The 25,332-nt window shown below is 47.0% G+C and overlaps 1 protein-coding gene across 1 annotated transcript in view; it reads right to left on the reverse strand.

The window, feature by feature from the left end:
• Positions 1-790: 790 nt before the first annotated feature.
• LOC106612315 (catenin alpha-1) overlaps positions 791-25,332 on the reverse strand; it is a 249,100-nt gene continuing 224,558 nt past the window's right edge. Inside the window, 3 exon segments of the mRNA XM_082955523.1 lie at positions 791-1,797; positions 2,625-2,837; positions 7,918-8,052. Coding sequence (XP_082811649.1) covers positions 1,720-1,797; positions 2,625-2,837; positions 7,918-8,052 — 426 coding nt within the window. The 3' untranslated portion in view covers positions 791-1,719.

Here is a 25,332-nt window from a genome sequence, read left to right on the forward strand (position 1 = left end):
CAGGCCCCCTCCACAGCCCGGTCTATTCCCCCAGGCCCCCTCCACAGCCCGGTCTATTCCCCCAGGCCCCCTCTACAGCCCGGTCTATTCCCCAGCCCGGTCTATTCCCCAGGCCCCCTCCACAGCCCGGTCTATTCCCCAGGCCCCCTCCACAGCCCGGTCTATTCCCCAGGCCCCCTCCACAGCCCGGTCTATTCCCCCAGGCCCCCTCCACAGCCCGGTCTATTCCCCAGGCCCCCTCCACAGCCCAGTCTATTCCCCCAGGCCCCCTCCACAGCCCGGTCTATTCCCCCAGGCCCCCTCCACAGCCCGGTCTATTCCCCCAGGCCCCCTCCACAGCCCGGTCTATTCCCCCAGGCCCCCTCCACAGCCCGGTCTATTCCCCCAGGCCCCCTCCACAGCCCGGTCTATTCCCCCAGGCCCCCTCCACAGCCCGGTCTATTCCCCAGCCCGGTCTATTCCCCAGGCCCCCTCCACAGCCCAGTCTATCCCCCAGGCCCCCTCCACAGCCTTACTGTGACCTATCACACACTCAGAGTGTGTATGTCAGCTAATTTAATGAGTCTCTGTGTGTGTGTGTGTGTGTGTGTAGCCCCCTGGGCTAGTGTTACGTATTAAACCAGAAGGCTGGGAGAGAATGCTTCTCTTCTCTCTATTAGCTTTGGCTTGCTGCGTACAGTGAGGGACGCAAGACCTCATTCAGACTACTCTTTAAAACCTGGTTAACGACAGGGGAAAATAAAACATTTATGACAATTCAGTTTATAATAAGTATTAAATGGTAACGACATTATAATATCAAACTTTTATTAGATTAGCAGAATACATTGAGAATGAAAAAAAAAAAAATCTGTCTTTTTTAATCAAAAAGCTAAAAACAAACATTTATCCAAAAAAAACTCCATGGAGAAAAGAAAGTTAGACATCCAGACGTTCTCCAGTTATTGCTTGAGTCAAGACTAATAAAGCGATAGAGAGATGTGTTTGCATCGAGTGGAAAGGCCTATCTGATCCGCACCTACACAACACTGCATCATATCATATACAACACATAGCGGAAATACCATCCAACACCCTCCCACCATCCACGTAATCATAAAACACGGTAGAAAGTCATTGTATAAAAATACACAGGGTATCTCACATCACAAGTTGGGGGTCAGGGGTTCAAATAAGAGGGTCAAGGGTCAAAATGATTCGTTTTGAACTGAATTAGATTTTACAGTATCAATGAAATCCACCCGTCCCATCTCATACCAACACTGGAATAAAATCACATGAAATAGAAACAGCCTTTACTTGCTCTAGTTGCATCCCCAATTGTCTTATTTTCCAGTAGAGAAGTTATACAGTAGGCTAGAGACTTATCAGAATGCAATTGTTTGAATGAAAAAAAAGAGAGACTGGTAGAGAAGGAGTGAGCTTAAGGGCGTCTGTATAGTGTTCTACCTTAGCGAGCCTGCATAGCAACATCACATCAAACCAGACAGCTGGACTAGGCCAGGGAAGGAAATAAGAAATGCATTCAACCCGCCCTTTTTTGACTGGATTAAAAAAGAAGCTCCAACCGTCTACACATCACAGTTGATCTAGCCAGCTCCATCAGCATCTCAACCTTCTAGCTCCACCTCCCTCTCACCACCCTAACTGACCGCTCCATCAGCATCTCAACCTTCTAGCTGCACCTCCCTCTCACCACCCTGACTGACCACTCCATCTCTAGATGCTATCCATGGCTTTGAACTCGCTGAGGGCCTGGACAGGGTTGCTGTGTTTCTTGTGGGATGACCTCTTGACCTAAGAGAAGAGATGATAACAGTTTATTGTATGTTCTCACAGAAATGTGTCCCTGCATCATTAAATCCAGCAGCATACCACCCTGTATCCCACTGTTGGTTTGCCTCTGAAGCTAAGCAGGGTCGGTCCCTGGTCAGTCTTTGGATGGGAGACCAGATGCTGCTGGAAGTGGTGTCGGAGGGCCAGGAGGAAGCACTCTTTCCTCTTATCTAAAATAAAATATCCCAATGCCCCAGGGCAGTAATTGGGGACATTGCCCTGTGTAGGGTGCCATCTTTCAGATGGGATGTTGAAGGGTTGTCCTGACTCTCTGTGGTCACTAAAGATCCCATGGCATTGTACGAGTAGGGGTGTTAACCCTGGTGTCCTGGCTAAATTCCCAAGCTGTCCCTCATACCGTCACGGTCACCGACTCATTCATCCCCCTCCTCTCCCCTGTAACTATTCCCCAGGTCGTTGCTGTAAATGAGAATGTGTTCTCAGTCAATTTACCCAGTAAAATAAAGGGTGAAATAAAATAGACTTATAAATAAGAACACATAGGGTTGGTTTTCTGGACCAGAAAAATATTCAACGGAGAGTTTATATTGAAAACTTTTAGTCCAGGACTATGTTTAATCTGTGTCCTGGACACAGACAGGCAACTGTGCAGGGGATTATACAAGTGATTAAAACTGGAATCCTGAGTGGTGAAACTGCCCCCCCCCCCCCCCCCCCTCGGACAACATTGCATGTGCGATAGAACAGAAGAGTTTGTACTCTTGTTTTTTTTTTACCAAGATGCTGACCAGTTTAGAAGATCTCAGCTTTAACATGATTCCCATTACCTTGTTGTTGGAGCCATCTTCCTGCTTCTCTCTCTTGACCAGGGGTTTCTTCTCTGGGGCTTTCATCTTCCAGGAGATAGCAGGCATGTTTAGGGACTGCATGGCCATGGACTTCTGGTACTTAGTGGAAGCCACGTAGCTAGCTTTGACCGTGGACACCACCGTATTCATCAGGTTCTTAGCTGCCTGGATCAGAGACATAGCACTGTCCACCTGGAGAGAGAGAGCGAGCGAGCGAGAGAGAGAGCGAGAGAGGAGACAAGGTTAGCCAGTGCTTGAGGTAGAAGTTGTCCTCTTAACCACAGCTCTAGGATCAGATAACTAACTGTATCTCCCAGGATAACCTTTGACCTTGGGAACACTATACAGTATAACCATATACATGCATCCCAAATGACCCCAAGGGGTCCTGGTGAAAAGTAGTGCACTATTATAGGCATTAGGGTGCCATTTGGGAGCACTTGATATCTGACCCCAGATCAGCAGTAAGAGGCAACCTGTATTTCCACCTGTAATGTTTCCCACCACCACCCTCACTGATCAGAGGGTCAACTGAGTTCATATGATCCTATGTGTCTGGCTTTGGCCAATGTCTCAGGCTACGTCCCAAATGGCCTCCTATTCACCATATAGTGCACTACTTTTGACTAGGGCACATAGGTCAAGAAGGCCTAAGGCTCTGGGTCAAAAGTAGTGCACTTATAATAGGGAATTGGGTGGTGTTTGGGCTGCAGCCTGAATGTTACTGTATCTGAAGGTGGGGTTATGGAATACCTGGCTCTCTAGGAATGCTTAGGAAACCTCCTGTAAAAGGGAAAAGGGAGAGAGGGAACTTGAACGTTAATAGTTGAACTGTAGAAGTCAAATACAACATGATGGAGCCTCGGGGTAAAGGCTTCAGAGCAGGACAAGGCTGCAGCTGTGTGACTGTTGTACATCCAGCATAGTGACCGTGTGGTGAACAGGGTATACTGAATAACATGCAGCAGACTGACCGTGTGGTGAACAGGGTATACTGAATAACATGCAGCATATTGACCGTGTGGTGAACAGGGTATACTGAATAACATGCAGCATATTGACCGTGTGGTGAACAGGGTATACTGAATAACATGTAGCAGAATGACCGTGTGGTGAACAGGGTATACTGAAATTAGTCTGGTGCAGAACAGCGTCAATTCATCGGGGAATGGACCCTACAAGGTGCAGAGGCATAAAAATGGCCAACATCCTGAAGTATCCCTTTAAGCCAGTAACTAAACTACTGGGAGAAGGGATGGTATTTTGGGACACTAGTCTCTTAACAAGAAAACAGGAAAGAAAACAGAGAAGGGAAGCCTTTATATAAAAGGTTGTGTCCAAAATGACACCCTATTTTCTATTTAGTGCACTACTTTTAACCAGAGCCCTGTGAGCCCTGGTCAAAAGTAGTGGACTATGTAGAGAATAGGGTGTCATTTGGGATGCAACTAAGCCTTTTATAATACTGTTATTATTTCTTTCATCTTATTTATTTATTCTGCTTTTATCTGTATCAAACACCGGCTGTAAATCATTAGTTAATGGGAAGCTATTTCTTGGGTTATTAAGTTTAAATTCAGCTATTCAATGAGGCTAGGAAAGATTAAATTACAGTTTTGCTTTGAAATTGAGAAAAGCAACCGGTGGATAAATTCAGAGCAATTTTTAACTGAAAGGAGGATGAAACATGCATTTTATAATATGACTCACTAAAAGGGTAAAATAAATTTGTTCAGTTTGGTTAGGATAAGACATCTCATATCAAGGAAGGAAATATAGGTGAAAATATTACCTTAGTTATTAAAAGTTGAGTTGTTTCAAAAGGTCAGTTTGTCTACTTTACCGCATCGACAGAAATGGCACCCTAAATCACTATGTAGTACACTACTTTAGACCAGGGCCCTCTACCCGATGTAGTACACTACTTTAGACCACAGTAGTATGGACTCTGGTCAAAAGAGGGGCACTATATACAAAATAGGGTGCCATTTGGAACGCGTTCCTAGGTTACTATGAGGAAGCAGAATGTGGATGTGAGGTAGCAGAATGTAGATGAACCCCTAGGTTACTGTGAGGTTTCCACTTAATTTAGTGTTATTTATTGATTATTTGGTACCAGGTAGTTAGCAATTTGACAGAATTAATTACAACAATGGGTTTCCCATTTCTCAGGCTAACAAGGCAGATCAAAGTGTTTCCCATTTCCCAAGCTAACAAGGCAGATCAAAGTGTTGCCCATTCCCCAGGCTAACAAGTCAGATCAAAGTGTTACCCATTTCCCAGGCTAACAAGTCAGATCAAAGTGTTACCCATTTCCCAGGCTAACAAGTCAGATCAAAGTGTTACCCATTCCCCAGGCTAACAAGGCAGCTCAATGTGGTAGCCAGTTCTTATCATTTAGCGTAATTCCCACATATAGTTTTCTAAAACAGATGGAACAGTGGAGAGAAGAGAAGAAAAGGCCAGGTGTGAGTCAGAAGAGCCCTGGGTGGGATTTGAACCCATGCCGACTGGTATGTGTGTACCGGGGTCAGCGGCTCTAGAAGCAGGACACAGCATGTATAGTGTTAGTAACACAGTGTAATGCTAGACTACACAGCATGTATAGTGTTAGTAACACAGTGGGCCACAGTATGTATAGTGTTAGTAACACAGTGTAAAGCTAGACTGTACAGCATGTATAGTGTTAGTAACAGTGTACTGCTAGACTACACAGCATGTATAGTGTTAGTAACACAGTGTAAAGCTAGACTGTACAGCATGTATAGTGTCAGTAACAGTGTACTGCTAGACTACACAGCATGTATAGTGTTAGTAACACAGTGGGCCACAGCATGTATAGTGTTAGTAACACAGTGTACAGCTAGACAACACAGTGTACTACTAGACTACACAACATGTATAGTGTTAGTAACACAGTGTAAAGCTAGACTGTACAGCATGTATAGTGTTAGTAACACAGTGTACTGCTAGACTACACAGCATGTATAGAGTTAATAACACAGTGTAAAGCTAGACTGTACAGCATGTATAGTGTTAGTAACACAGTAGGCCACAGCATGTATAGTGTTAGTAACACAGTGTACAGCTAGACTACACAGCATGTATAGTGTTAGTAACACAGTGGGCCAGAGTATGTATAGTCTTAGTAACACAGTGTAAAGCTAGACTACACAGCATGTAGTGTTAGTAACAGTGGGACACAGCATGTATAGTGTTAGTAACACAGTGTACAGCTAGACTACACAGCATGTATAGTGTTAGTAACACAGTGTAAAGCTAGACTACACAGTACGTATAGTGTTAGTAACAGTGGGACACAGCATGTATAGTGTTAGTAACACAGTGTAAAGCTAGACTACACAGCATGTATAGTGTTAGTAACACAGTGTAAAGCTAGACTACACAGCATGTATAGTGTTAGTAACACAGTGTACTGCTAGACTACACAGCATGTATAGTGTTAGTAACACAGTGGGCCACAGCATGTATAGTGTTAGTAACACAGTGGGCCACAGTATGTAAACTGTCTTCAGAAAGCATTCACACGCCTTGAACAAAATGTTGTGTTACAGCCTGAACTTGAAACCAATGTAATTGAGATTGTGTCACAGACCTACACACACACACACACACACACACACACACACACACACACACACACACACACACACACACGCACAATGTCAAAGTGGAATTATGTTTTTAGAATAGTTTACAATTTAATAAAAAAATGTAAAAGCTGAAATGTATTGAGTCAATAAGTATTACGGCAAGCCTAAATGTGCTTAACAATTCACAAAATAAGTTGCATGGACTCACTCTGTGCGCAATAATAGTGTTTAACAACTACTTAATCCGTGTACCCTAGACATACAGATAATTGTAAGGTCCCTCAGTTGAGCAGTGAATATCCAACACAGATTCAACCAAAGACCAGGGAGGTTTTCCAATGCCGCACAAAGAAGGGCAGCTATTGGTAGATGGGTAAAAAGTAGGAAAAAAGCAGACCTTGAATATCCTTTTGAGCATGGTGAAGTTATTAATTCCACTTTGGATGGTGTATCAACGCATCCAGTCACTACAAAGATACAGGAGTCCTTCCCAACTCAGCTGCCGGAGAGGAAGGAAACCGTTCAGGGATTTCACCATGAAGCCAATAATGACTAAAACAGTTAGAGTTGTGGCCTCCCGAGTAGTGCAGTAGTTTAAGGCACTGAATCTCAGTGTTGCAGTGTCATTACAGCCTGGGATTCGTATCACAACCAGCAGTGACCGGGAGTCCGATAGGGCGGCGCACAATTGGCCCAGTGTCATCCGGGTTAGGGAAGGGTTTGGCCGGGGGCGCTTTACTTGGCTCATCGCGCTCTAGCGACTCCTTGTGGAGGGACAGGCTTAGTCGTCAGTTGATCGGTGTTTCCTGGCGTCAAGGTTAATCGAGTGGGTGTTAAGACACATGACTCGACCTTCACCTCTCTCGAGCCCGTTGGGGAGTTGCAGCGATGAGAAAAGATCGTAAATTAATATCACGAAATTGGGTAGAAAAAGGAGGTACAAAATAAAATAAAAACAGTTAAGAGTTTAATGGCTGTGATAGGAGAAAACCGAGGCGGAATCAGAAAAGACAGAAGCCTGTACAGATTAAAAATATTCCAAAACATCCATCCTGTTTGCAGGAAGGCACTACAGTAAAACTGCAACAAAAAAAAAAATGACAAAGAAATGAACTTCATGTCCTGAAAACCAAGTGCAAGGTTTAGGGCAAATCCAACACTATCACTGAGTACCACTCTTCCTATTTTCAAGAATGGTGGTGGCTGCATCATGTTATGGGGTAGGCTCATCATCGTTAAGGATTGGGGAGTCTTTTAGGACGAAAATAAACAATAGATTTAAGCACAGGCAAAATCCTAAAGGAAAACCTGGTTCAGTCTGCTTTCCAACAGACACTGAGATTAATTCACCTTTCAGCAGGACAACAACCTAAAACACAAGGCCAAATATACACTGGCGATGCTTACCAAGACAACATTAAATGTTCAGCGGCCTAGTTACAGTTTTGACTTAAATTGGCTTGACAATCTATGGCAAGATCTGAAAATGGCTGTCTAGCAATGATCAACAAGCAACTTGACAGAGCTTGAAGGATTTTAAAAAGAATAATGTGCAAATAATGTACAATCCAGGTGTGCAAAGCTCTTAGAGACTTACCTGGCTCTAACCACTAGACTACCCATGTAAAGTGTTAGTAACAAAGCACATCAGTTCTTACCCCAGAGACCACGAGCTCTCCTCCCAGGTTCTGGACCTCTGCTTTGACCTTACTACAGATGTTGAGCTGGTGGCAGTACAGAGCAATACGCTGCAGGTAGGCCAACAGGTCCTGCTTACAGGCCGAGTCTGGACACTGAAGAGACGGAGAGAGAGAGACGGGGTTAGACTAGGACATACAGCCGGTCTGGACAGAGAGACAGAGAGAGACAGAGACAGACAGACAGACAGACAGACAGAGACAGACAGAGCGAGACAGACAGACAGAGACAGACAGACAGACAGACAGACAGACAGACAGACAGACAGACAGACAGACAGACAGACAGACAGACAGACAGACAGACAGACAGACAGACAGACAGACAGACAGACGAGAGAGAGACAGAGACAGACGGAGAGAGACAGAGACAGACGGAGAGAGAGAGAGAGAGAGAGAGAGCGCACGCGAGAGAGAGAAGGGGTTAGACTAGGACATACAGGCAGTCTGGACAGAGTACATCATGGAAGGTAAATGCAGTATGTTAATAAGTCTCCAGATACTCCAGTCATCAGTCAGCACAGACAGAGCGGCAGAGTATTTTACAAGTTATTAGTCCCAAATGGCACCCTATTCCTTACATAGTGCACTACTGTTGACCAGGGTGGCACCCTATTCCCAACATAGCGCACTACTTTTGACCAGAGCCTACATGAAACAGAACAGCCCTACAGAACACACATCCTCAACAAACCCAGAGAGCCAATGGAAGGCCAGGAAAAAGGGGACCTAAACACCCTCGGACTAGGACACCACCCCTCAGAGGGGGGTACACACCCTTGGACTCACACACTGACCTTAACATGCCACATGAAGAACAACACCTGTTGGCATGTTGGTGCTGGTGCTAGTCAGCACTACTCACACAGAGAAACTCCCTAGAGGAGATGGTCATCACTATTCACACAGAGAAACTCCCTAGAGGAGGAGGTCAGCACTATTCACACAGAGAAACTCCCTAGAGGAGCTGGTTAGCACTATTCACACAGAGAAACTCCCTAGAGGAGGTGGTCAGCACTATTCACACAGAGAAACTCCCTAGAGGAGCTGGTCAGCACTATTCACACAGAGAAACTCCCTAGAGGAGGTGGTCAGCACTATTCACACAGAGAAACTCACTAGAGGTGCTAGTCAGCACTATTCACACAGAGAAACTCCCTAGAGGAGGCGGGTGTGTGTGTAGTGTGTGTGTGTTTGCGTAGTGTGTGTGTTTGCGAGAGAGATAATCAATAGTGTATGACCTGAGAGAGCCCCCAGGACAGAGAGCCCCCAGGAAGCAGTAATGATAGTGGTGAGGGTGTTAGTGGTGGTGGTGATCGTGTTAGTAGTGGTGGTGGTGATCGTGTTAGTGGTGATAGTGGTGATCGTGTTAGTGGTGATAGTGTTAGTGGTGATAGTGGTGATCGTGTTAGTGGTGATAGTGGTGAGTGGTGGGTGGTGATAGTGGTGATAGTGGTGGATGGTGATAGTGGGGGATGGTGATAGTGGTGGATGGTGATAGTGGTGGATGGTGATAGTGGTGGATGGTGATAGTGGTGGATGGTGATAGTGGTGATAGTGGTGGATGGTGATAGTGGTGATAGTGGTGGATGGTGATAGTGGTGATAGTGGTGGATGGTGATAGTGGTGGATGGTGATAGTGGTGATAGTGGTGGATGGTGATAGTGGTGATAGTGGTGGATGGTGATAGTGGTGGATGGTGATAGTGGTGGTAGTGGTGGTTATAGTGGTGGTGTTAGTGGTGGTAGTGATGATAGTGGTGGTGATAGTGGTGATCGTGTTAGTGGTGATAGTGGTGATCGTGGTGATCGGTGATAGTGGTGATAGTGGTGGATGGTGATAGTGGTGGATGGTGATAGTGGTGGATGGTGATAGTGGTGGATGGTGATAGTGGTGGATGGTGATAGTGGTGATAGTGGTGGATGGTGATAGTGGTGGATGGTGATAGTGGTGATAGTGGTAGATGGTGATAGTGGTGGATGGTGATAGTGGTGATAGTGGTAGATGGTGATAGTGGTGGATGGTGATAGTGGTGGTAGTGGTGGTTATAGTGGTGGTGATAGTGGTGATAGTGGTGATAGTGGTGGATGGTGATAGTGGGGGATGGTGATAGTGGTGGATGGTGATAGTGGTGATAGTGGGGGATGGTGATAGTGGTGGATGGTGATAGTGGTGGATGGTGATAGTGGTGGATGGTGATAGTGGTGGATGGTGATAGTGGTGATAGTGGTGGATGGTGATAGTGGTGATAGTGGTGGATGGTGATAGTGGTGGATGGTGATAGTGGTGATAGTGGTGGATGGTGATAGTGGTGATAGTGGTGGATGGTGATAGTGGTGGATGGTGATAGTGGTGGATGGTGATAGTGGTGATAGTGGTGGATGGTGATAGTGGTGATAGTGGTGGATGGTGATAGTGGTGGTAGTGGTGGTTATAGTGGTGGTGTTAGTGGTGATGATAGTGGTGGTGATAGTGGTGATCGTGTTAGTGGTGATAGTGGTGATCGTGGTGATCGGTGAAAGTGGTGATAGTGGTGGATGGTGATAGTGGTGGATGGTGATAGTGATGATAGTGGTGGATGGTGATAGTGGTGGATGGTGATAGTGGTGGATGGTGATAGTGGTGGATGGTGATAGTGGTGATAGTGGTGGATGGTGATAGTGGTGGATGGTGATAGTGGTGGATGGTGATAGTGGTGATAGTGGTGGATGGTGATAGTGGTGGATGGTGATAGTGGTGGATGGTGATTGTGGTGGTAGTGATGATAGTGGTGGTAGTGATGATAGTGGTGGTGATAGTGGTGGTGGTAGTGGTGGTGATAGTGGTGGTGGTGATGATAGTGGTGATAGTGGTGGTGGTGGTGATAGTGGTGGTGGTGATGGTGATAGTGGTGGTGGTGATAGTGGTGGTGGTGGTGATAGTGGTGGATGGTGGTGATAGTGGTGGATGGTGGTGATAGTGGTGGATGGTGGTGATAGCGATAGTAGTGGTAGTGATAGTGACAGTGGTGGTGGTGATAGTGGTGGTGGTGATAGTAGTAGTGGTGGTGGTGATAGTAGTAGTGGTGGTGGTGATAGTACTAGTGGTGGTGGTGATAGTAGTAGTGGTGGCGGTGATAGTAGTAGTGGTGGCGGTGATAGTGGTAGTGGTGATAGTGGTGATAGTGGTGGATGGTGATAGTGGTGGTAGTGGTGGTTATAGTGGTGGTGTTAGTGGTGGTAGTGATGATAGTGGTGGTGATAGTGGTGATCGTGTTAGTGGTGATAGTGGTGATCGTGGTGATCGGTGATAGTGGTGATAGTGGTGGATGGTGATAGTGGTGGATGGTGATAGTGGTGATAGTGGTGGATGGTGATAGTGGTGGATGGTGATAGTGGTGGATGGTGATAGTGGTGATAGTGGTGGATGGTGATAGTGGTGGATGGTGATAGTGTTGGATGGTGATAGTGGTGATAGTGGTGGATGGTGATAGTGGTGGATGGTGATTGTGGTGGTAGTGATGATAGTGGTGGTAGTGATGATAGTGGTGGTGATAGTGGTGGTGGTAGTGGTGGTGATAGTGGTGGTGGTGATGATAGTGGTGATAGTGGTGGTGGTGGTGATAGTGGTGGTGGTGGTGATAGTGGTGGTGGTGATAGTGGTGGTGGTGGTGATAGTGGTGGATGGTGGTGATAGTGGTGGATGGTGGTGATAGTGGTGGATGGTGGTGATAGTGATAGTGACAGTGGTGGTGGTGATAGTGGTGGTGGTGATAGTAGTAGTGGTGGTGGTGATAGTAGTAGTGGTGGTGGTGATAGTACTAGTGGTGGTGGTGATAGTAGTAGTGGTGGCGGTGATAGTAGTAGTGGTGGCGGTGATAGTGGTAGTGGTGATAGTGGTGATAGTGGTGGATGGTGATTGTGGTGGTAGTGATGATAGTGGTGGTAGTGATGATAGTGGTGGTGATAGTGGTGGTGGTAGTGGTGGTGATAGTGATAGTGGTGATAGTGGTGGTGGTGGTGATAGTGGTGGTGGTGGTGATAGTGGTGGTGGTGATAGTGGTGGTGGTGGTGATAGTGGTGGATGGTGGTGATAGTGGTGGATGGTGGTGATAGTGGTGGATGGTGGTGATAGTGATAGTAGTGGTAGTGATAGTGACGGTGGTGGTGGTGATAGTGGTGGTGGTGATAGTGGTGGTGGTGATAGTAGTAGTGGTGGTGGTGATAGTACTAGTGGTGGTGGTGATAGTAGTAGTGGTGGTGGTGATAGTAGTAGTGGTGGTGGTGATAGTGGTAGTGGTGGTGGTGATGATAGTGGTGATAGTGGTGGTGATAGTAGTGGTGGTGGTGATAGTGGTGGTGATAGTGGTGGTGGTGATAGTGGTGGTGATAGTGGTGGTGGTGATAGTGGTGGTGATAGTGGTGGATGGTGGTGATAGTGATAGTAGTGGTAGTGATAGTGATGGTAGTGATAGTGGTGGTGGTGGGTGGTGATAGTAGTAGTGGTGGTGGTGATAGTAGTAGTGGTGGTGGTGATAGTAGTAGTAGTGGTGGTGGTGATAGTGATAGTGGTGGTGATAGTAGTGGTGGTGGTGATAGTGGTGGTGATAGTAGTGGTGGTGGTGATAGTGGTGGTGATAGTAGTGGTGGTGGTGATAGTGGTGGTGATAGTGGTGGTGGTGATGGTGATGATAGTGGTGGTGGTGGTGATAGTAGTGGTGGTGGTGGTGATAGTAGTGGTGGTGGTGATAGTAGTAGTGGTGGTGGTGATAGTAGTAGTGGTGGTGGTGGTAGTAGTAGTGGTGGTGGTGATAGTAGTAGTGGTGGTGGTGATAGTAGTAGTGGTGGTGGTGATAGTAGTAGTGGTGGTGGTGATAGTAGTAGTGGTGGTGGTGATAGTAGTAGTGGTGGTGATAGTAGTAGTGGTGGTGGTGATAGTAGTAGTGGTGGTGGTGATAGTGGTGGTGATAGTGGTGGTGATAGTAGTAGTGGTGGTGGTGATAGTGGTGGTGGTGATAGTGGTGGTGGTGATAGTGGGTGGTGGTGGTGATAGTGGTGGTGGTGGTGATAGTAGTGGTGGTGGTGATAGTGGTGGTGGTGGTGATAGTGATAGTGGTGGTGGTGATAGTAATAGTGGTGGTGGTGATAGTGATGGTGGTGGGTGGCGGTGGTGGGTGGCGGTGGTGGCGGTGGGTGGTGAGGTGGTTGGCGATAGTGGTGGTGGGTGGCGATAGTGGTGGTGGGTGATAGTGGTGGATGGTGATAGTGGTGGATGGTGATAGTGGTGGATGGTGATAGTGGTGGATGGTGATAGTGGTGGTAGTGGTGATAGTGGTGGACGGTGATAGTGGTGGTAGTGATGATAGTGGTGGTGATAGTGGTGGTAGTGATGATAGTGATAGTGGTGGTGGTAGTGGTGATGATAGTGGTGGTGGTGGTGATAGTGGTGGTGGTGGTGATAGTGGTGGTGGTGATAGTGGTGGTGGTGGTGATAGTGGTGGTGGTGATAGTGGTGGTGATGGTGATAGTGGTGGTGATAGTGGTGGATGGTGGTGATAGTGGTGGATGGTGGTGATAGTGATAGTAGTGGTAGTGATAGTGGTGGTAGTGGTGGTGGTGATGGTGGTGGTGATAGTGGTGGTGGTGATAGTAGTAGTGGTGGTGGTGATAGTAGTAGTGGTGGTGGTGATAGTAGTAGTGGTGGTGGTGATAGTAGTAGTGGTGGTGGTGATAGTAGTAGTGGTGGTGATGATAGTGGTAGTGGCGGTGGTGATGATAGTGGTGGTGATAGTAGTGGTGGTGGTGATAGTGGTGGTGGTGGTGGTGATAGTGGTGGTGGTGGTGATAGTGGTGGATGGTGGTGATAGTGATAGTAGTGGTAGTGATAGTGATAGTGGTGGTAGTGATAGTGGTGGTGGTGGTGGTGATAGTAGTAGTGGTGGTGGTGATAGTAGTAGTGGTGGTGGTGATAGTAGTGGTAGTGGTGGTGATAGTGGTGGTGGTGATAGTGGTGGTGATAGTGGTGGTGGTGGTGGTGGTGATAGTGGTGGTGGTGGTGGTGATAGTGGTGGTGGTGGTGATGATAGTGGTGGTGGTGATAGTGGTGGTGGTGGTGATAGTAGTGGTGGTGGTGGTGATAGTAGTAGTGGTGGTGGTGATAGTAGTAGTGGTGGTGGTGATAGTAGTAGTGGTGGTGGTGATAGTAGTAGTGGTGGTGGTGGTGATAGTGGTGGTGGTGGTGATAGTAGTGGTGGTGGTGATAGTGGTGGTGGTGGTGATAGTGGTGGTGGTGGTGATAGTGATAGTGGTGGTGGTGGTGGTGATAGTGATGGTGGTGGGTGGCGGTGGTGGGTGGCGGTGGTGGTGGTGGTTGGCGATGGTGGTTGGCGATGGTGGTGGTGGGTGGCGATAGTGTTGGTGATAGTGTTAGTGTTGGTGATAGTGTTGGTGATAGTGTTGGTGATAGTGTTGGTGTTAGTGATAGTGTTGGTGTTGGTGATAGTGTTGGTGACAGTGTTAGTGTTGGTGACAGTGTTAGTGTTGGTGACAGTGTTAGTGTTGGTGACAGTGTTAGTGTTGGTGATAGTGTTAGTGGTGGTGATAGTGGTGGTGGTGGTGTTAGTGTAGTGTTGGTGATAGTGTTAGTGTTGGTGTTGGTAATAGTGTTGGTGATAGTGTTGGTGATAGTGTTGGTGATAGTGTTGGTGATAGTGTTGGTGATAGTGTTAGTGTTGGTGATAGTGTTAGTGATAGTGATAGTGTTAGTGGTGGTGATAGTGGTGGTGGTGATAGTGGTGGTGGTGGTGATAGTGTTAGTGTTGGTGATAGTGTTGGTGATAGTGTTGGTGATAGTGTTAGTGATAGTGATAGTGTTAGTGGTGGTGATAGTGGTGGTGGTGATAGTGGTGGTGGTGGTGATAGTGTTAGTGTTGGTGATAGTGTTGGTGATAGTGTTGGTGATAGTGTTGGTGATAGTGTTGGTGATAGTGTTAGTGCTGGTGATAGTGTTAGTGTTGGTGACAGTGTTAGTGTTGGTGACAGTGTTAGTGTTGGTGACAGTGTTAGTGTTGGTGACAGTGTTAGTGTTGGTGACAGTGTTAGTGTTGGTGACAGTGTTAGTGTTGGTGACAGTGTTAGTGTTGGTGATAGTGTTGGTGTTGGTGATAGTGTTGGTGATAGTGTTAGTGTTGGTGATAGTGTTAGTGTTGGTGATAGTGTTAGTGTTGGTGATAGTGTTGGTGTTGGTGATAGTGTTGGTGATAGTGTTGGTGATAGTGTTGGTGATGGTGTTGGTGATGGTGATAGTGTTAGTGTTGGTGATAGTGTTAGTGTTGGTGATAGTGTTAGTGTTGGTGGTGATAGTTTTAGTGGTGGTGGTGATAGTGTTAGTGGTGGTGGTGATAGTGTTAGTGGTGGTAGTGTTAGTGGTGGTGGTGATAGTGATAGTGGTGGTGGTGATAGTGTTAGTGGTGGTGGTGATAGTGTTAGTGGTGGTGGTGATAGTGTTAGTGGTGGTGGTGATAGTGTTGGTGGTGATAGTGATAGTGGTGATAGTGTTGGTGGTGATAGTGATAGTGGTGATGGTGTTGGTGGTGATAGTGATAGTGGTGATGGTGTTGGTGGTGATAGTGGTGATGGTGGTGATAGTGATAGTGGTGATGGTGTTGGTGGTGATAGTGATAGTGGTGATGGTGGTGATAGTGGTGATGGTGTTGGTGGTGATAGTGATAGTGGTGATGGTGGTGATAGTGATAGTGGTGATGGTGGTGATAGTGATGGTGATGGTGGTGATAGTGATAGTGGTGATGGTGTTGGTGGTGATAGTGGTGATGGTGGTGATAGTGATAGTGGTGATGGTGTTGGTGGTGATAGTGATAGTGGTGATGGTGTTGATATTGGTGATGGTGTTGGTGGTGATAGTGATAGTGGTGATGGTGTTGGTGGTGATAGTGATAGTGGTGATGGTGTTGGTGGTGATAGTGATAGTGGTGATGGTGTTGGTGGTGATAGTGGTGGTGGTGATAGAGATAGTGGTGGTGATAGTGATAGTGGTGTTAGTGGTGGTGGTGATAGAGATAGTGGTGGTGATAGTGATAGTGGTGTTAGTGGTGGTGGTGATAGTAGTAGTGTTAGTGGTATTGTGTCTGTCTCTAGTTAATGTTCTGTCTATTAGATGTCATCCTCGTGTATCTTAAGAACAGCTAAATATAAAACCATCAGCCATGATGATCAATCAAGTCACAATCTGAAACAGATTGATCATCTACGCTCTTCATATCTCTTCCCTATGTTTCCTTCAGTTTCCCTCTTTCACAGTCCCCTTCCCTTCAGTCTCTCTATCTCCCCCCTCCTCACCAGTCTCAGATTGATAAAATGATGCTCCAGATTTGCGTGGGGACTAATTTAATAACAGTGACACGTTGGGGGCGTTAATGTGACAGATAGCAGACAGATATGTCCCAAATGAAAACCTCTTCCTTATAGGCCCTGGTCTAAAGTAGTACACTATACAGGGAATAGGGTGCCAATTGATGACGGTTGACGTTGAGCTGGTTCGCCCTTGGCCAGAAAGACCTGATTCACAGCCTAACAAAGACTATCTAGCGAGACCACATTAATGACATCAACTGTCTTGTCTGTCTGTGTCTTGGGAGGGAGGGGGGGGGGGGTAGCCATCGTTGCTGTCACGCACTCAGGCTGTGTGAAATAACAGCTCATCTGATGTTCAATGGAGCGCTAATACCCATGGTCAAATGTGGTGGTGATAGAGGTGATAGTGGTGTTAGTGGTGGCAGTGTTAGTGGTGGTGGTGATAGTGTTAGTGGTGATAGTGTTAGTGGTGGTGGTGATAGTGTTAGTGGTGATAGTGGTGGTGGTGATAGTGATAGTGTTGATAGTGGTGGTGGTGATAGTGTTAGTGGTGATAGTGGTGGTGGTGATAGTGGTGTTAGTGGTGGTGGTGATAGTGGTGTTAGTGGTGGTGGTGATAGTGGTGGTAGTGGTGTTAGTGGTGGTGGTGATAGTGGTGTTAGTGGTGGTGGTGATAGTGTTAGTGGTGGTGGTGATAGTGTTAGTGGTGATAGTGTTAGTGGTGGTGGTGATAGTGTTAGTGGTGATAGTGGTGGTGGTGATAGTGATAGTGTTGATAGTGGTGGTGGTGATAGTGGTGTTAGTGGTGGTGGTGATAGTGGTGTTAGTGGTGGTGGTGATAGTGGTGTTAGTGGTGTTAGTGGTGGTGGTGATAGTGGTGTTAGTGGTGGTGGTGATACTGGTGTTAGTGGTGGTAGTGGTGTTAGTGGCCATCGTTGCTGTCACGCACTCAGGCTGTGTGAAATAACAGCTCATCTGATGTTCAATGGAGCGCTAATACCCATGGTCAAATGTGGTGGTGATAGAGGTGATAGTGGTGTTAGTGGTGGCAGTGTTAGTGGTGGCAGTGTTAGTGGTGGTGGTGGCAGTGTTAGTGGTGGTGGTGGCAGTGTTAGTGGTGGTGGTGATAGTGTTAGTGGTGGTGGTGATAGTGTTAGTGGTGGTGGTGATAGTGTTAGTGGTGATAGTGTTGATAGTGGTGGTGGTGATAGTGGTGGTGGTGATAGTGGTGATAGTGGTGGTGGTGATAGTGGTGTTAGTGGTGGTGGTGATAGTGGTGTTAGTGGTGGTAGTGGTGTTAGTGGTGGTAGTGGTGTTAGTGGTGGTAGTGTTAGTGGTGGTGGTGATAGTGGTGTTAGTGGTGGTGTTAGTGGTGGTGGTGATAGTGGTGTTAGTGGTGATAGTGGTGGTGGTGGTGATAGTGGTGGTGGTGATAGTGGTGGTGATAGTGGTGGTGGTGATAGTGGTGATAGTGGTGGTGGTGATAGTGGTGGTGGTGGTGATAGAGATAGTGGTATTGTGTCTGTCTCTAGTTAATGTGCTCTCTATTAGATTTCATCCTCGTGTATCTTAAGAACAGCTAAATATAAAACCATCAGCCATGATCAATCAAGTCAATCTGAAACAGATTGATCATCTACGCTCTTCATATCTCTTCCCTATGTTTCCTTCAGTTTCCCTCTTTCACAGTCCCCCTTCCCTTCAGTCTCTCTCTCCCCTCCTCACCAGTCTCAGATTGATAAAATGATGCTCCAGATTTGCGTGGGGACTAATTTAATAACAGTGACACGTTGGGGGCGTTAATGTGACAGATAGCAGACAGATATGTCCCAAATGAAAACCTCTTCCTTATAGGCCCTGGTCTAAAGTAGTACACTATACAGGGAATAGGGTGCCAATTGATGACGGTTGACGTCGAGCTGGTTCGCCCTTGGCCAGAAAGACCTGATTCACAGCCTAACAAAGACTATCTAGCGAGACCACATTAATGACATCAACTGTCTTGTCTGTCTGTGTCTTGGGAGGGAGGGGGGGGGGTAGCCATCGTTGCTGTCACGCACTCAGGCTGTGTGAAATAACAGCTCATCTGATGTTCAATGGAGCGCTAATACCCATGGTCAAATGTGGTGGTGATAGAGGTGATAGTGGTGTTAGTGGTGGCAGTGTTAGTGGTGGTGGTGATAGTGTTAGTGGTGGTGGAGGCAGTGTTAGTGGTGGTGGTGATAGTGTTAGTGGTGGTGGTGATAGTGTTAGTGGTGGTGGTGATAGTGTTAGTGGTGATAGTGGTGGTGGTGATAGTGATAGTGTTGATAGTGGTGGTGGTGATAGTGTTAGTGGTGATAGTGGTGGTGGTGATAGTGGTGTTAGTGGTGGTGGTGATAGTGGTGTTAGTGGTGGTGGTGATAGTGGTGGTAGTGGTGTTAGTGGTGGTGGTGATAGTGGTGTTAGTGGTGGTGGTGATAGTGTTAGTGGTGGTGGTGATAGTGTTAGTGGTGATAGTGTTAGTGGTGGTGGTGATAGTGTTAGTGGTGATAGTGGTGGTGGTGATAGTGATAGTGTTGATAGTGGTGGTGGTGATAGTGGTGGTGGTGATAGTGATAGTGTTGATAGTGGTGGTGGTGATAGTGGTGTTAGTGGTGGTGGTGATAGTGGTGTTAGTGGTGGTGGTGATAGTGGTGTTAGTGGTGTTAGTGGTGGTGGTGATAGTGGTGTTAGTGGTGGTGGTGATACTGGTGTTAGTGGTGGTAGTGGTGTTAGTGGCCATCGTTGCTGTCACGCACTCAGGCTGTGTGAAATAACAGCTCATCTGATGTTCAATGGAGCGCTAATACCCATGGTCAAATGTGGTGGTGATAGAGGTGATAGTGGTGTTAGTGGTGGCAGTGTTAGTGGTGGCAGTGTTAGTGGTGGTGGTGGCAGTGTTAGTGGTGGTGGTGGCAGTGTTAGTGGTGGTGGTGATAGTGTTAGTGGTGGTGGTGATAGTGTTAGTGGTGGTGGTGATAGTGTTAGTGGTGATAGTGTTGATAGTGGTGGTGGTGATAGTGGTGATAGTGGTGGTGGTGATAGTGGTGTTAGTGGTGGTGGTGATAGTGGTGTTAGTGGTGGTAGTGGTGTTAGTGGTGGTAGTGGTGTTAGTGGTGGTAGTGTTAGTGGTGGTGGTGATAGTGGTGTTAGTGGTGGTGTTAGTGGTGGTGGTGATAGTGGTGTTAGTGGTGATAGTGGTGGTGGTGGTGATAGTGGTGGTGGTGATAGTGGTGGTGATAGTGGTGGTGGTGATAGTGGTGATAGTGGTGGTGGTGATAGTGGTGGTGGTGGTGATAGAGATAGTGGTATTGTGTCTGTCTCTAGTTAATGTGCTCTCTATTAGATTTCATCCTCGTGTATCTTAAGAACAGCTAAATATAAAACCATCAGCCATGATCAATCAAGTCAATCTGAAACAGATTGATCATCTACGCTCTTCATATCTCTTCCCTATGTTTCCTTCAGTTTCCCTCTTTCACAGTCCCCCTTCCCTTCAGTCTCTCTCTCCCCTCCTCACCAGTCTCAGATTGATAAAATGATGCTCCAGATTTGCGTGGGGACTAATTTAATAACAGTGACACGTTGGGGGCGTTAATGTGACAGATAGCAGACAGATATGTCCCAAATGAAAACCTCTTCCTTATAGGCCCTGGTCTAAAGTAGTACACTATACAGGGAATAGGGTGCCAATTGATGACGGTTGACGTCGAGCTGGTTCGCCCTTGGCCAGAAAGACCTGATTCACAGCCTAACAAAGACTATCTAGCGAGACCACATTAATGACATCAACTGTCTTGTCTGTCTGTGTCTTGGGAGGGAGGGGGGGGGGTAGCCATCGTTGCTGTCACGCACTCAGGCTGTGTGAAATAACAGCTCATCTGATGTTCAATGGAGCGCTAATACCCATGGTCAAATGTGGTGGTGATAGAGGTGATAGTGGTGTTAGTGGTGGCAGTGTTAGTGGTGGTGGTGATAGTGTTAGTGGTGGTGGAGGCAGTGTTAGTGGTGGTGGTGATAGTGTTAGTGGTGGTGGTGATAGTGTTAGTGGTGGTGGTGATAGTGTTAGTGGTGATAGTGGTGGTGGTGATAGTGATAGTGTTGATAGTGGTGGTGGTGATAGTGTTAGTGGTGATAGTGGTGGTGGTGATAGTGGTGTTAGTGGTGGTGGTGATAGTGGTGTTAGTGGTGGTGGTGATAGTGGTGGTAGTGGTGTTAGTGGTGGTGGTGATAGTGGTGTTAGTGGTGGTGGTGATAGTGTTAGTGGTGGTGGTGATAGTGTTAGTGGTGATAGTGTTAGTGGTGGTGGTGATAGTGTTAGTGGTGATAGTGGTGGTGGTGATAGTGATAGTGTTGATAGTGGTGGTGGTGATAGTGGTGGTGGTGATAGTGATAGTGTTGATAGTGGTGGTGGTGATAGTGGTGTTAGTGGTGGTGGTGATAGTGGTGTTAGTGGTGGTGGTGATAGTGGTGTTAGTGGTGTTAGTGGTGGTGGTGATAGTGGTGTTAGTGGTGGTGGTGATACTGGTGTTAGTGGTGGTAGTGGTGTTAGTGGCCATCGTTGCTGTCACGCACTCAGGCTGTGTGAAATAACAGCTCATCTGATGTTCAATGGAGCGCTAATACCCATGGTCAAATGTGGTGGTGATAGAGGTGATAGTGGTGTTAGTGGTGGCAGTGTTAGTGGTGGCAGTGTTAGTGGTGGTGGTGGCAGTGTTAGTGGTGGTGGTGGCAGTGTTAGTGGTGGTGGTGATAGTGTTAGTGGTGGTGGTGATAGTGTTAGTGGTGGTGGTGATAGTGTTAGTGGTGATAGTGTTGATAGTGGTGGTGGTGATAGTGGTGATAGTGGTGGTGGTGATAGTGGTGTTAGTGGTGGTGGTGATAGTGGTGTTAGTGGTGGTAGTGGTGTTAGTGGTGGTAGTGGTGTTAGTGGTGGTAGTGTTAGTGGTGGTGGTGATAGTGGTGTTAGTGGTGGTGTTAGTGGTGGTGGTGATAGTGGTGTTAGTGGTGATAGTGGTGGTGGTGGTGATAGTGGTGGTGGTGATAGTGGTGGTGATAGTGGTGGTGGTGATAGTGGTGATAGTGGTGGTGGTGATAGTGGTGGTGGTGGTGATAGAGATAGTGGTATTGTGTCTGTCTCTAGTTAATGTGCTCTCTATTAGATTTCATCCTCGTGTATCTTAAGAACAGCTAAATATAAAACCATCAGCCATGATCAATCAAGTCAATCTGAAACAGATTGATCATCTACGCTCTTCATATCTCTTCCCTATGTTTCCTTCAGTTTCCCTCTTTCACAGTCCCCCTTCCCTTCAGTCTCTCTCTCCCCTCCTCACCAGTCTCAGATTGATAAAATGATGCTCCAGATTTGCGTGGGGACTAATTTAATAACAGTGACACGTTGGGGGCGTTAATGTGACAGATAGCAGACAGATATGTCCCAAATGAAAACCTCTTCCTTATAGGCCCTGGTCTAAAGTAGTACACTATACAGGGAATAGGGTGCCAATTGATGACGGTTGACGTCGAGCTGGTTCGCCCTTGGCCAGAAAGACCTGATTCACAGCCTAACAAAGACTATCTAGCGAGACCACATTAATGACATCAACTGTCTTGTCTGTCTGTGTCTTGGGAGGGAGGGGGGGGGGTAGCCATCGTTGCTGTCACGCACTCAGGCTGTGTGAAATAACAGCTCATCTGATGTTCAATGGAGCGCTAATACCCATGGTCAAATGTGGTGGTGATAGAGGTGATAGTGGTGTTAGTGGTGGCAGTGTTAGTGGTGGTGGTGATAGTGTTAGTGGTGGTGGAGGCAGTGTTAGTGGTGGTGGTGATAGTGTTAGTGGTGGTGGTGATAGTGTTAGTGGTGGTGGTGATAGTGTTAGTGGTGATAGTGGTGGTGGTGATAGTGATAGTGTTGATAGTGGTGGTGGTGATAGTGTTAGTGGTGATAGTGGTGGTGGTGATAGTGGTGTTAGTGGTGGTGGTGATAGTGGTGTTAGTGGTGGTGGTGATAGTGGTGGTAGTGGTGTTAGTGGTGGTGGTGATAGTGGTGTTAGTGGTGGTGGTGATAGTGTTAGTGGTGGTGGTGATAGTGTTAGTGGTGATAGTGTTAGTGGTGGTGGTGATAGTGTTAGTGGTGATAGTGGTGGTGGTGATAGTGATAGTGTTGATAGTGGTGGTGGTGATAGTGGTGTTAGTGGTGGTGGTGATAGTGGTGTTAGTGGTGGTGGTGATAGTGGTGTTAGTGGTGTTAGTGGTGGTGGTGATAGTGGTGTTAGTGGTGGTGGTGATACTGGTGTTAGTGGTGGTAGTGGTGTTAGTGGCCATCGTTGCTGTCACGCACTCAGGCTGTGTGAAATAACAGCTCATCTGATGTTCAATGGAGCGCTAATACCCATGGTCAAATGTGGTGGTGATAGAGGTGATAGTGGTGTTAGTGGTGGCAGTGTTAGTGGTGGCAGTGTTAGTGGTGGTGGTGGCAGTGTTAGTGGTGGTGGTGGCAGTGTTAGTGGTGGTGGTGATAGTGTTAGTGGTGGTGGTGATAGTGTTAGTGGTGGTGGTGATAGTGTTAGTGGTGATAGTGTTGATAGTGGTGGTGGTGATAGTGGTGGTGGTGATAGGGTGGTGGATAGTGGTGGTGGTGATAGTGGTGTTAGTGGTGGTGGTGATAGTGGTGTTAGTGGTGGTAGTGGTGTTAGTGGTGGTAGTGGTGTTAGTGGTGGTAGTGTTAGTGGTGGTGGTGATAGTGGTGTTAGGGTGGTGGTGTTAGTGGTGGTGGTGATAGTGGTGTTAGTGGTGATAGTGGTGGTGGTGGTGATAGTGGTGGTGGTGATAGTGGTGGTGATAGTGGTGGTGGTGATAGTGGTGGTGGTGATAGTGGTGGTGGTGGTGATAGAGATAGTGGTATTGTGTCTGTCTCTAGTTAATGTGCTCTCTATTAGATTTCATCCTCGTGTATCTTAAGAACAGCTAAATATAAAACCATCAGCCATGATCAATCAAGTCAATCTGAAACAGATTGATCATCTACGCTCTTCATATCTCTTCCCTATGTTTCCTTCAGTTTCCCTCTTTCACAGTCCCCCTTCCCTTCAGTCTCTCTCTCCCCTCCTCACCAGTCTCAGATTGATAAAATGATGCTCCAGATTTGCGTGGGGACTAATTTAATAACAGTGACACGTTGGGGGCGTTAATGTGACAGATAGCAGACAGATATGTCCCAAATGAAAACCTCTTCCTTATAGGCCCTGGTCTAAAGTAGTACACTATACAGGGAATAGGGTGCCAATTGATGACGGTTGACGTCGAGCTGGTTCGCCCTTGGCCAGAAAGACCTGATTCACGGCCTAACAAAGACTATCTAGCGAGACCATGTTAATGACATCAACTGTCTTGTCTGTCTGTGTCTTGGGGGGGGGGGGGGGGTTAGCCATCGTTGCTGTCATGCACTCAGGCTGTGTAAAATAACAGCTCATCTGATGTTCAATGGAGCTCGGAGCGCTAATGCCCATGGTCAAATGTGGTGCACTATATAGGGAATAGCGTGCAATTTGGGACACAACCCAGGAGACTGAAGTGGGAGGTTCAGAAGAGCACAGTTTCTGTGTTGACAATATTTGCTGACTTAAACCTACAACAATGTTACAATGCCATTTACATTCCCACGTTGCAAAGTCAAACATTTCACTTTTGTGTAAAAAAAAAAAGAAAAAAGAAAAGAAGTCTTGTTCCGTGTTCTATTATGACGGTTGCCTAAACAGGAAACAGCAGACACCACAATGCACCATGGGATGGCTGGTCTCAGCTTGAACAGGGTATTACTTACTCTCCTCCCTCCCTCCCTTCATCCATCCTACCTATCTACCTTCCTCCTCCTCCTCTCCATCCTCAACTATCTACCTTCCTCCTCCATCCTCAACTATCTACAGTCATGGCCAAAAGTTTTTCGAATGACACAAATATAAATTTTCACAAAGTCTGCTCCTCAGTTTGTATGATGGCAATTTGCATATACTCCAGAATGTTATTAAGAGTGATCAGATTAAATGCAATTAATTGCAAAGTCCCTCTTTGCCATGCAAATGAACTGAATCCCCAAAAACTACACTGCTCAAAAAAATAAAAGGGAACACTTGAACAACACAATGTAACTCCAAGTCAATCACACTTCTGTGAAATCAAACTGTCCACTTAGGAAGCAACACTGATTGACAATAAATTTCACATGCTGTTGTGCAAATGGAATAGACAACAGGTGGAAATTATAGGCAATTAGCAAGACACCCCCAATAAAGGAGTGGTTCTGCAGGTGGTGACCACAGACCACTTCTCAGTTCCTATGCTTCCTGGCTGATGTTTTGGTCACTTTTGAATGCTGGCGGTGCTTTCACTCTAGTGGTAGCATGAGACGGAGTCTACAACCCACACAAGTGGCTCAGGTAGTGCAGTTCATCCAGGATGGCACATCAATGCGAGCTGTGGCAAGAAGGTTTGCTGTGTCTGCCAGCGTAGTGTCCAGAGCATGGAGGCGCTACCAGGAGACAGGCCAGTACATCAGGAGACGTGGAGGAGGCCGTAGGAGGGCAACAACCGCAGGACCGCTACCTCCGCCTTTGCAAGGAGGAGCAGGAGGAGCACTGCCAGAGCCCTGCAAAATGACCTCCAGCAGGCCACAAATGTGCATGTGTCTGCTCAAACGGTCAGAAACAGACTCCATGAGAGTGGTATGAGGGCCCGACGTCCACAAGTGGGGGTTGTGCTTACAGCCCAACACCGTGCAGGACATTTGGCATTTGCCAGAGAACACCAAGATTGGCAAATTCGCCACTGGCGCCCTGTGCTCTTCACAGATGAAAGCAGGTTCACACTGAGCACATGTGACAGACGTGACAGAGTCTGGAGACGCCGTGGAGAACGTTCTGCTGCCTGCAACATCCTCCAGCATGACCGGTTTGGCGGTGGGTCAGTCATGGTGTGGGGTGGCATTTCTTTGGGGGGCCGCACA

This window comes from Salmo salar, chromosome 09 (assembly GCF_965601325.2).
Source record: "Salmo salar chromosome 09, fSalSal1, whole genome shotgun sequence".
Lineage (NCBI taxonomy): Eukaryota > Metazoa > Chordata > Actinopteri > Salmoniformes > Salmonidae > Salmo > Salmo salar.